At 42.2% G+C, this 12,166-nt stretch overlaps 2 protein-coding genes across 2 annotated transcripts in view; one reads left to right on the top strand and one right to left on the bottom strand.

The window, feature by feature from the left end:
- Nucleotides 1-8,125, top strand: part of TPRN (taperin) — a 32,310-nt gene extending 24,185 nt beyond the window's left edge. The window contains exons 2-4 of the mRNA XM_051976882.1: nt 5,530-5,752; nt 6,060-6,169; nt 6,805-8,125. Coding sequence (XP_051832842.1) covers nt 5,530-5,752; nt 6,060-6,169; nt 6,805-6,867 — 396 coding nt within the window. The 3' untranslated portion in view covers nt 6,868-8,125. The remainder of the gene's footprint in view (nt 1-5,529; nt 5,753-6,059; nt 6,170-6,804) is intronic.
- A 2,148-nt stretch (nt 8,126-10,273) lies between these two features.
- On the bottom strand, nt 10,274-12,154 carry SSNA1 (SS nuclear autoantigen 1). Its single transcript, XM_051976884.1, has 3 exons — nt 12,002-12,154; nt 11,663-11,862; nt 10,274-10,896 (listed from the first exon to the last, which is right to left on the bottom strand). The coding sequence occupies exons 1-3, from the start codon at nt 12,051-12,053 to the stop codon at nt 10,792-10,794; spliced, it is 357 nt and encodes a 118-aa protein (XP_051832844.1). The 5' UTR covers nt 12,054-12,154; the 3' UTR covers nt 10,274-10,791.
- Nucleotides 12,155-12,166: the final 12 nt, after the last annotated feature.

The raw sequence follows: 12,166 nt of genomic DNA, 5'->3' as shown, positions 1-12,166 counted from the left end.
CAGCATGAATGAATGAATTGGAGGAAAGGGTGCAAATGATTATGTGCAGGGTGAAATGAGCAGGTCCTTCTATAGGCTTGAGGGGGAGTAGTGGGTCTGTTAAACTACAGAAAAGATGCAAGATTGGAACAGTGGGTGGAGAACGTAGAGAAAGTGCCACTTTATGGGAATCCTGACTAGCCACCAGACTGCAGACCCACCCAGCTTTGCACTTGGGGTAAATCCTGAGCACTCCCCTGGCTTGCTCAGGAGATGCTCTTTGGCCTGGGGCCCGAATTGAACCAGAGACCTCCTGACAGCATACAGGAATTGAAAATATGATTGGGTGGGATTTTATAGGAAAAAACACTGCAAATTGCCACATTCTGGATCATTTAAGCATTACTAGCATTTAGGCAAAACCTTTACATTATCTTATCTGAACCTTACAACAATCCTTCAAGAAAAGTACCACAGTTATTGTCATCGCTATTTTACAAATGAGGATACCAAAGCTCAGAAAGATTAAACATTAGCTCATGGTCATACAGCTAGTCTGTGTTGGAGGCAGGTTTTGAACCGAGGTTTCTCCCACTCCAAATAGCATTGTTTCACACTGGTACCCTGCCTCTCTGGATCTTTTTCTTCTTAGCGAGTGAACCTCCAAGTTTATATACATTTTTGTTTGCAGAGTGGGGTTTTGACTTTTCTCTCCAGGTTGTCTTTTAATAGATGTTAAAATCTTCTGATTTATATATGTTAAGCAGAAGTTAGGAGAAAGATAGGGAAAGGAAGACCAGCTGTAGGTATCCACAGACTGCTGTTGGTCTCCTGGCCAAGTTGTAAGTCAATGAGGAGCTGTGGGAAGTAGCCTCCTTCTTAGTCCCTAGATTGCCCATTCTTCCCCTTTCTGGGGTAGTGACCATTGAGTAGAGTGACTTCAATATGTATGTTTGTATATATGTACACATGTATATATAGATATGTATGTAGGTATGTGTGAGGTGAAGGAAAGTGTGTAAATGGAGAACTAGTGTTTGAATTGAGTGCTTGGAAGCTGGTGAGTTAATTTGGAATAGTGGGGAGCAATTCAGCCCTTGTATAGGAAGGATAATTCAGTATGTGTAGTGTGAAGAGAGGTTTAATTGTTGGGACTTGGAAAGAGTTGTCTAGGAAGTAAGAAAAGAGGGTACAGTTTAGTGCAAATATTTGGAACAGAAAGAAGAATGAGATAGTGAAGTCCATGTCAGAGAGTATATCTATATCATCTTAGAAGAGTAGTGATGAGACTAACCTCATTCCCCTTTTTTTTCACAGGGTTACTAGACAGGTAGATTAGGGGAATATGTATAGCTATGGCATATTTGTTGCTGTACAGTCATATCCAACTTTTCATGACCCCATTTGGGGTTTTCTTTTTCAAAATACATGCAAAGATAATTTTAAACATTCAGTCTTGCAAAATCTTGTGTTCCAAATTTTCCTCCCTCCTTCCTCTAGACAGTAAGTCATCCAATATAGATTAAACATATTGGTACCTAACTTTTAAAAAAATGATTTATATTTATTTCATTAAATATTTCCCAATTTCATGTGAAAATTTTTTAACAGTTTTTTAAACTTTTGAGTTCCAAATACTCTCCTTTCTAACTCTTCCCACTCCCTTTGAGAAGGCAAACACTTTGATTTTGATTATACAGATGAGGTCATATAAAACATATGTCCAGATAAGCTATCTTGTAAAAAAAAAAAATTAAAAAATAAAGTCTAAAAATGAATACTTCAATCTGCATTCAGAATTTATCATTTCTCTCTCTAGATGTAATTTTCCTTATGGTTCCTTGAATCACTGTCTTTATCAAAGTAGCTAAAGCTTTCACAGTTGATTATCTTTACAATATTGCTGTTTAATGTTCACAGTGTTTTTTCATTTCACTTTGCATGAGATCATATAAGTCTTTCCAGGTTTTTCTGAAATCATCCTGCTCATCATTTCTTTTTATATTTCTCTTTAATCTTGTATTTGAAAGTCAGATTTTCTATTCTGTTCTGGTCTTTTTTATTAGGAATATTTGAAAGTCCTAATTTCATTAAATATTCATTTTTTTCCCCTTGAAGGATTATACTCAGTTTTGCTGGTTAGGTTATTTTTGGTTATAATTCTAGCTCTTTTGCTTTCCAGAATATTATATTCCAATCCTTTCTTCTCTTTAACAAGGTAGCGGCTATGGCTTCTTTCTGATTGCTTCAAGTATTCTCTCTTTGGTGTGGAATTTGAGTATAATATTCCTGGGAGTTTTCATTTTGGGATCTCTTTTAGATGATTATTGAAATTAATGAAAAGTTTGAATGAATAAAAAGAATGAAAGAAAGTGAAAAACATCATGTTTTAGTCTGTATTCAGATAACATCTGTTCTTTCTCTGGAGGCAGGTAGTATGCTTCATCATTAATCTTTTGGGATTGTCTTGAATCACTGTATTGCTAAGAATAGTTAAGTCATTCACAATTCATTTTACAATATTGCTGTTGCTGTGTACAACATTCTCCTAGTTCTGCTCATTTCACTTTGCATCAGTTCATGTAAGTCCAGATTTTTCTAAAATCATCGTACTTGTCATTTTTTTATAGCATAATAATATTCTATCACAATCACATATCACAGTTGTTTAGATGGACATCCCTTTAATTTCCAGTTTTTAGCTACCACAAGAAAAGCTGCCAAAAATATTTTTGTACAAATAGCTTCTTTTTTCTTTTTCTGATGTCCCAAAGACCCCAAAGTGGTATTGTTGGATGAAAGAGTTTGCAGTTTTATAGCCCCTTGGACATAATTCTAAATTGCTGTCCAGAATGGTTGGATCAGTTCACAACTCCATCAATAGTGCATTAATGTCCCAGAAAAACTCATTTTTAAAAAACAGTGTGTTAATATATAATCATTGCTATTTTTCAACCTAAGAATTCAGGAGAAGGTATACTTAGATTGCTGAGAAGGAGAAGGGGATATGGAATCTTTAGCCTACTGAAAAAGACATAGGAGAGCTATTTCACATCAGGGAAGTATTCCTTCACTATCCCCTCTTTCCCTCCTGTCACATGAAGAATTGTCCTTTTTCCTTGGTGAGGCAAGTCCTTTCCGATTCCATTATTTTTCGTTTTCCCTAAAAGATTGCTCTCAACATCATGTTGATTTTCTTTCTAATCTTCTCCCTACTTTGCTGTCTATAAATATGCTTTTGCCTTCCCTCATCCTTAGAAAGTCCTCACTTGATCTATCCCCTATTTTTCCTCTCTCTAAACCTAAACTCCTTGAGAAAGTAATCTATGACACCTTCACATACTCTTCTCTCTTGTTTCTGAACCTTTCACACTGTCTGAACCTCATTTGCTGAAACAGTTCCCTTCTAAGTTACTGAATTGCCAGATTTCACAGCCTTTTTTCTCCATCCTCATCCTTCTTGACCCTTCTGCAGGCCTTGACACTGTTGACCTACTTATCTCCTCATAGATATTCTTTCCTCTTGAGGTTGTCAGGACATTGATTTCTCTTAGTTTGCCCCCTTGTCTGACTGCTTCAAATTCTCTTTTATAGGGTTTTTATTCCCCCACTAACCCATTAATTATGTGTGTCTCCCAAGGCTAAGCCCTGGATCGTCATCTTTCTTCCTCTGTACTTACTCACCTGGTGATCTCATCAGCTCCTGTCACTTTAATGATCATCTTTATGCTGTTGATTTCCAGACCCACATATCAAGACCCTAGTCGTTTTTCTATGCTCCATTTCTACAACAACAACTGTGTTTTGGACTTTTCAAACTGGTTATTTAGAGGCACCTGGATTCCCAAATCTTCTGAAATTTCATGTTACAGTTGACAGCACCCATGCTGTTCCTATCACTTGGGCCCACAATCTCATTGTCATCCTCTACTTCTTAATTAAACTCGTCTCACACGTCCACTTTGTCACATCTTATTTCTGTGTTCACATGTCATGTGTAATACACATGTCATATACACACATCCATATATCTATATCTATACACATACATGTCTCTATAGCTATAAAATCTACAGACTCTAGTCACCTAAGTAGCACAGTGAATAGAGTACTAGCTCTGGGGTCAAGAAGATTCATCTTCCTGAGTTCAAATCTGGCCTTGGGCACTTCCTAGATGTTACTTAACCCTGTTTGCTTCAGTTTCCTCATTTGTGAAATGAACTGGAGAAGGAGATGGCAAGCCACTCCAGCATCTTTGCCAAGAAAACTCCAGTAGGCTCACAAAAGTCAGATATCACTGAAATCGACTGAACACAAATAACATTACTGTATCACAATAGCCTTCTGATTGGCCTGTCTGCCTCAAGTCGCTCCCCAGTCCAATCCATCCTTCACTCAGCTGCTAAAGCAAAATCTGGTGTGTCCATACTATCCTTCTATTCAGTAAATTCCAGTGACTTATTATTCAGGGTAAAAAAAACAAAAACAAACCCCAAAAATCCTAAAACTCAAACCCTCAGTTTGATATTGAAATCTCTTCACGATCTTGCTCTTTCCTCCCTTCCACCTGTGGTGCAATCCGCTGCACTGACATACTTCTTGCTGTTTTCTCATGAGGCACATCAACTCCTTTTGGTGCCTCTGCCCTGACTAAGCCTCCTTATCTCCGCTTTTGGCTTCTCTGCCTTTTTTCAAGAGTTAGCTTTAAATCCCACTTCCTGTAAGAGCTTTCCTAGTCTTCCCCCGCCCCTGTTACCTTACTGTATTTTGTATGTATCTGGTTATTTACATTTTGCCTCCCCTATTAGAATGTGAGCTCCTTGAGGTCTTTGGCCTTTCTTAGTAATCCTGACAGCACAATGTCAGACACATAGTAAAGACTTAATGTTTATTGGCTGATTTTACTTCCAGCCGCTCTGCTTCCCAAGTTTGGGGCCTTACCGGAAGGCTCCTGGCTGTGTGGTTCCTCCCTATCATAACCTAAAAGGTCCAGTTCCGAGGCCCATTTCTTGGCCAGGCCCTGAATCATGAAGCTCCTGTTGCTGGAGGGAAAGGAATGGATGGTAAATAAGAGTGACCAGCTAATCAGAGGATTCTGAAAAACCAGACCCGGCTAGGCAGTGTTGATTTGTATTTATATTGCTTTGAAAATTACAAAGCACTTTCCTCAATTTTGCTGTGTGAGTTGTGGGCTGTTAATCCCATTTCACAAATTAGAATAGAAAGTGCAAATGACTACCTCAATTATCATCTAGTCTCCAGATGAAAGGCCTTACATTCCTTTTTTACCTAAGGGCAGTGGTCAGTGTTGATTTGCCCCGGGGAGAGGCTTGCATCAGAAACGCACTGTTGCAGCTAACTCCCAGATTCTCCTGGGGGTAGTGGTGGAGGAGGCGGGAGAGGTATTTGGAACCGAAGGGCAGCTGACTGGTTGGATTCTTTCCAGCTCCGGGAGAGTAGGTAAGGGCGATTAATGAGGTACAAAGGGCAGAGAATGCCTTGAAGGGAGTGTCCCCCTGACTCTTCTGGTCACTCTTTCTTTGGATCTAGATGAAGATTTCCTTCAACGAGAAAAGCCTGCACACTACATTTGAATACCCCTCTGAGAGCTCATTGGTACAGGAAGAAGAGGCGGAGGAGGAGGAAGAAGAGGGGGCATCTGGCTCCGAGGGGGATGAGGAGGAGAAACCCTTTGCTGTCTTCCTTCCCCGAGCAACTTTTGTTAACAGCACTGTGATGGAGAGTGCCACTCGACCTCCAGAATCTAGTTCAGGTGAACCAGCCACTGGGAAAAATTCAGTTTAGCAGTGGGGGGAGAGATTAGCAGTGACTTAATCTGGATCTCCCTGCAGCTCAGCCCTTTTAAAATCTAGGGATCAAGAGTCCCCAATCGCTGATGTGCCCATTTAGTAGACTGAGTATTTGGGGTACACGAGGTACTAGTCTGATGGTTATCCAGCTTGGGGAGGGCCTATCAATGTACTTCCTATATAGAGTAGTACCCACTGTTTTCTTGCTGCACATAAGGAGTGCACATGGATGGGTACATGTTTGTGTATGTGTTATGCTTCATTCCTTAGGTCTATCCAGTTATACTCCAAAGCATTCAGTGGAATTCAGCAAATGGCAGGAGCAGAAGTATGATGCAGGCCCATTGGAATCTGGGGCTAGCCCTCAGAAAGAAGTCATGGTAAGAGTGTGGATTTGGAACAGGGTCTCTGACCCTGTTGCCTGACCCAGAGACCCTGGGGAAGGTTGGTCGAGAAGGGCAGGGAGGGCTCCCTGTAGGTTCAAAGAGTCAGGCTAACCTGGCCTACCAGTCAAAGACCTGTTTTCAAGGTCCAGCTGGGCCACATAATCACCTAGATCTAAGGCAGAAGTCATTCCCCCCTCAGCTTCAACTTTATCATTTAAAATAATGAAGAGAGTTGGACTAATTGATCTCTTAAGGTCCTTTCCAGCTCTAAATCTGATTTTTGGCCATTTTTTTCCTACCACTCTCCCAAAGCATTTAATCCAGGGTCCAGAGGTCTCTGCCTACTTCTTTCAGGTTCTGCTTGGAACAGGGAGGGGCTGGTTTTATTTCCCCTTGGCAGATTTGATTTTCTCCCCTGTCCTGATCTTTCCAGTCTCTGTGTAGACCTTGCTCTTATTGCTTACTCTAAAGCACCTTAAGATTCTGGTCTCTACAGTGGCTTGATCCTGGTATCTAATTAGGTCCCTCTTGGGAGGCCTGTGGAGAAAGATGGGTAGACAGATCTTTCTACTCCCAGCCCTCATTTCATTTTTTTCATTTCATTTTTTTTTTCTCTCTCTCACTTATAGCTTACTCCAGCCAGCAAGAATGACCTCTCAGACTTCCGAAGTGAGCCTGCCCTCTATTTCTGATCTCCTAGCACTTTGGAGTGAGAAATGAGACAGAATAGCATTCCACCTTATAGATGGACCTAACCTTGGCTGAGTTGGGCTGGAAATTTTCCAGATATTATCCTGCCATTTCCCCTCTCCCCCAGGACCATGGTGCTTGGGATGCTTGGTAAAGTCATAGGCAGCCAGTGCCACAATTCTCCAGTGCTGTGGTTGAGGAACTCAGCTGCCAGGGACATAATTCTGGCTGCTACTGGTTTCTCTGGCCCATATCCCCTCTCTCCATCTGGCTTGGTTTTGCCCAATGACGAAGTACTCAGGTTCTGTGCCTACAGCATTTCCAGATCTATATGACTTTACTCCTCTACAGGGCCTCAGCCCTAAAAAGTTCCATTGCCACCTTATCTTTAGGGAATGCTGGGGCTTGGCCATTGCTTTTTGTTCTACTACTGAGGCCGAACAGGGCAGCCTCTCCCTGTTGGCTCAAAAGGGGCTCACAATCTACTACTTCTTTTCCTGTCCCAAGCTTCCTCCTGTCCTCTGAGTATAATTTAAGCCTGGGAGTGGAGCAGCTTTTTCTTTTCTTGGTAGCATTGATCTTGGCAGAATTAGGGGTATTGCTGTCCTGCCCTTCTTCTGCCCACTCCCAGTGTTCGCACCCTCCTTCCCTCCCCCACCCACTCCTTCCTTGTCTAGTCTGCCTCTGTTCTGCTGAGGAGGAACAATCTTCTGGGAGGGTAAAGGTAGATACAAGGAAAGGTACCTAACAGGGCCTTTTTCTTTTGCCCTTTTAAGGCAAGCAGGGGCCTTTTGGCCGAAGACTAGGCCCAGAGCCAGCTTAGCTCCATTTGTAACTGCCTTGTGACTCTGGTTTAATTACCCATCTCCTGTGTGTTGTAGTAGCACAGCCCTCATCCTGCTCTGAATTTACTACTGAGTCTAGCAATGCCTAGCTGGCTTAAAAGCACTCCTTGTCTGCACTGGATGTCAGTATTTTATGTAAGGGGGTAGAGTGGATGTGCACATGTAAAAAGAGAGTGAATTTAACCAGGCCTGGCCTAGCCAGAAAGCAGGGATTCAGTCTCTGCCCCCTGCCCTGCCCTCTTTGCCTTGTCCCCTCTGGGGTTCTAGGGGCCTATGATTCCACAGGTGGGTCTTTCCTCTCCTTTCAGCCAGTCTTTGTACACATGGTTGAAATTAGCACAGTTCACTTTGTAATTAACCAGAATAATTACTTTCTTGTCTGATAAATGGGACTCAATAAACGGCACTAGAGAAATTTTGCCTGTTTTTTTCTTGTTATTCTCTTCCAGAGGCTATTATTATCATTGCAGGTGGAATGATGTCTTTGTAAATGCCTCAAGGGGCAGGTGGAAAAGGAGGGAAATGGAAGAATTAACTTTGAGTGGAACAGAAGGTCGATTTCCCCAGTACCACCTGGGTATAAATGGAATAGGGAGGGACACCATTGTCTGAGCTTGACGGAAATAGGCACTCTTTTAGGCTATAAAGAGCTTACCTCCCATGTTCCCATAATGAATGAAGCTGCCACTCTTTCCCCATTTCAGCTCCAGAGCCTAAACTGACTTGTCAGCTTCTTCCAGCCTTCCCTCCCCATTTTCTCCTAAGCACACACACAAAAAATCATTGTGTTTTGTAGGAGTTGCTCAATGTGCCTAACTGTAGGGGAAAGGGAAAGTTGGTATTCTGTCCCAATCCTGACAGCTTGTAGAGCTTGGGAACCATGAACCCCATGAATATTCAGGTACACATAAGGGCAATCAAAACAAAGCCAGATATAGCATGAGGAAGAGGTGAAAAATTTGAGTAGTGGAGGTAATATATCTGGAACACTTTAACTGAAGAACTAAAACTTCAAATCTATGAGGGGAGAAGACAGTGTAAAAGCCTGCAAAAATTTAGTGCAATTTTGTAATTTGGAAAATACATTCTGAAAGCCCTTGTAATATTCACTCTCTTAATGGCTGGCACTACAGGTTGGTTAACCATCCCAGGAAGTGATAAGTAGATTTAAGGACTGATAAATGCTTTATTGATAAAATCAGAAGAGTGATCAGTTGGTATCTACCTTGCAAATTTCCCTTTCTAGTCTTAAGGCGCAAAAAAAGCAGAAGAAAATGTTTACAGTCCCTCTGTTGCTTAAACTTTGACTGTTCATAAATTAATTTTCAGTTACTCATTATGGTCTATAAAATTGTAGTTTCTACTTTTTGCTTAGGTGAGAATTAGGAAAGACGAGGCTGTGAGTTAGGAAGTTAATTTTTATTAACCTAAAAAAAGACTATAAAGATGAAGATATGTCCCCCAATATTAGCACCAGATTGCTAAACGAAAACACAGTTGCAAGTAGGAAAGTAAAATAAAGCAATGTCAGTTTATTTTCTCAGGATTTCTCCTGTTTAGGAATCTACACTATTCCATTAGATCTAAGACATACTTTAATATCATTAGTTTAATAATTTTTCCATAAACAAATTCACATCAAGACAGCATCCAAAACACACTCAGTATTTACTTGGATTTTAATTCGATGGGGAAGCCATTATTAATCCGGATGGTTACAAGGTTAAAAAGGTTAAAATTTGCCTCTGAAGGAAATGATGACTCATCTCTTTTTGGTGACAATTAGAATAAACATGAATAGGAGAGAAAACTGTTGCAGTATTTCATTTCAATAAACTTTATTAAATGCTAACTTATAAGGAACTAAGTTAGGCACTGGGGAAAATAGCTAAATATTTTGAGTTTTTGCTTTCAAAGAACACATACTCAAGTAAATCACTAATTTATATACAAAATAATACAAAATAATTTCAATGAAAATGTGCCAATAAGTCAAGCTGTCAGAAAAAAAACCTCTTCTAAGCAGCAACATATGAACTGTTACATGGAAAACAAGGATTCTAAGGAAGTGTTATCAAATGTGGGGAACCACTTATGCAAACACAGAGGTAGGAAATAAAAATGTATAGAAAGGAGGTCATTTGATTGGTATACAGGACATAAAAAGGAATAATGTGAAATGAGATTGAAAGTATGTTAAAATATAGATTAGTTATATAGTCACACAAGACCTTCTTTGTTCTTAGTATTTAATAAACACGTAGAAAGAACTGAACAAAGTTTAATCCTTTGCTTCTAAGGCCTCTGCTCACCTCCTTGTAGGTTAAGTGTCTTGGTCTCTTGGTCAAATGGCCAAACCAGATCCTCCTGTGTCTATATCTCTAGCTCTTCATACTCCCTCTACTCCTGAGACTCAATTTCCTTGGTAGAGTGGGGGTGGGGTAGGAAGCCATCTGGGCTGGATGGTTGGGCCCTGACTGTTAACAATGAACAAAGACTTCTGGCTCTTGGTAAAAAAAAAGTCTCCCCCCAGCCCCCATGACACAGGCAGTAGGCTCAGAGATGAAAGTCATAAGGAAATCTTTATTCACACATAAAACTGCAATATAGTAACTACATGTATATATTAAGGCTCATGTCCCTGATGAGGGTTTTTGCCCACTCAATCCCACTATTACTGGCTTTGCCTGGCCACCTCCTTTGATGGAAGCACATGGCCTGGAAAGAAATATCCTGAAGGCTGATCCAGGACAGCAGTGACAACTCTCAGGCAAAAGTGCCTCTGGAACACTCCATGTTTCCCTCTCCCCCATGTTTCCTTCTGCCTGGAAGGCAAGGAAATGTGCACAGTATTACTCACCCCTACCCCAAAGTGGCTGGACTGTTATTACCTCTTTAAGACATGTTAAACAGTGGAATACCCATGAAGTGCTGGGGAGCTAAGTTCTTCTCACATGCCTGAAACAGCAAGAGAAGGGAAATGCAGTAGCTATGAAAAACATGATACTTTATTAACAGGTTCCCTGTCAAGGATGTCACCTGCAGGCCTATATAAGGGAGTATTAGGCAAGCCCCAGTTCATCAGTCCTTGCCCGCAGCACTCTTCTGCTCCTGGGCTGCAGCCTTGCTCAGATTCCCTGCTTCTCGCTTCAGGACATTGAGCAGTGTCTGAGAACTTTCCAGAATCTGAAACCAGAAAAAATGGTTTGCGCTTGTTAGATACTTGGGGTCCTCTGTCCCTAACTCAGGTTACCTATCTTTTATTGTATTCTCTAAATTTTCTAAATATTATTCTTCTAACAAATCAAGGGCTGGACTGTCATTTTTATATTTATAGGGTCATAGTTTGAGTTGTAAGGGACTTAAGAGATTATCTAGTCCAACTCGCTCATTTTGCAGATAAGGAAACTGAGGTCAAGAGAGATTATGGGACATTTCAAGGCCTACCAGGCAGCAAGTGGTAGAGATAGGATGCAATTCTCTTGAAAATAGGCAGCAAGTGGTAGAGATAGGATGCAATTCTCTTGAAAATATGGTGTCTCCTGGTTCGTCTAGTTCCTAGCCTAGCACCTAGTACTACATAGTATGAACTTACTCGGGGGAGCAACAGCCCCTGAAAGGAGGATAAAGAGAGCTCTTGGGAAGCATTTTTTTCGGATACGTTTGGCAATGCTACACTTTTAAAAAAATGCAAAATTCAGACCTCTGATGAGCACTCATTAAGCTGGAGCTGAGACTTCAGAAGTCCGTTTTACCTCGGAGAGGTTCACTTAAATGACTTGCCCAAGCTCACACACTCCAAGCCCAGACTCCCGCCTGATCGCTCAACACATCACCCAGCACTGCAAGGCTCGGAGTGTTTGGCACAAACTTGGGGTGGGGGGGCTTTCTTCTCGGGGTTTGAGTGGGAGGGCAGGTTCTGGGCTGGCCCTTCGCCCCGTGTAAGGCCAACCTTAAGGTAAGCAGCTTCGGTCTCGGCGATAGTACGATCAAACTCGTTCCTGGAGGCGATCTTGCGGGCCAGGTTCTCGTTGACCCGGGCCAGCTTCTCCGTCAGCTGCCGCACCTCGCCCTGCAGCCTCTGCTTCTCATCCTCCTCCTGTTGGATCTGCCGGCACAGCTCCTCCCGCTTCTGGCACAGTTCTTCGATGCCTGCGGGGGAGGAGAGAGGGTTGTGGGGGTCCGGGAGGGGCGGGGAGCAGGGCCAGGGGCGCGGGGCTGGACATCAGGGCGGGGAGGGGGTTCGGGATAACTCGGGATTCAGGGATCCGCCACTGCCTGCGGCCCTCACACTTGACCAGCTCGTTGTTGTAGTTCTGAAGCGCCGCTCCCTGCTGGCTCATCCTCCCCAGGCTCCCGCCACCGGTCTCCTCCTACTCCTGCTCCAACCGCCGCTACCGCATCACCGCGCAGATACACCCCCCAGCTCGCTTTGCGCGCCAGTGAGGATGTGAGC

The sequence above is a fragment of the Antechinus flavipes genome, chromosome 2, assembly GCF_016432865.1.
Source record: "Antechinus flavipes isolate AdamAnt ecotype Samford, QLD, Australia chromosome 2, AdamAnt_v2, whole genome shotgun sequence".
Lineage (NCBI taxonomy): Eukaryota > Metazoa > Chordata > Mammalia > Dasyuromorphia > Dasyuridae > Antechinus > Antechinus flavipes.
This window is presented reverse-complemented; position numbering and strand designations above follow the sequence as displayed.

What these genes read in the sequence shown, in the direction of transcription:
- SSNA1 (XM_051976884.1), bottom strand. Translation starts at nt 12,053, where the DNA reads ATGAGCCAGCAGGGAGCGGCGCTTCAGAACTACAACAACGAGCTGGTC. An exon ending in CAACAACGAGCTGGTCAAGT is followed by an intron (nt 11,863 to 12,001) that starts GTGAGGGCCGCA and finishes CCTCCCCCGCAG; the next exon opens with GCATCGAAGAACTGTGCCAG. An exon ending in CCGAAGCTGCTTACCTTAAG is followed by an intron (nt 10,897 to 11,662) that starts GTTGGCCTTACA and finishes TTCTGGTTTCAG; the next exon opens with ATTCTGGAAAGTTCTCAGAC.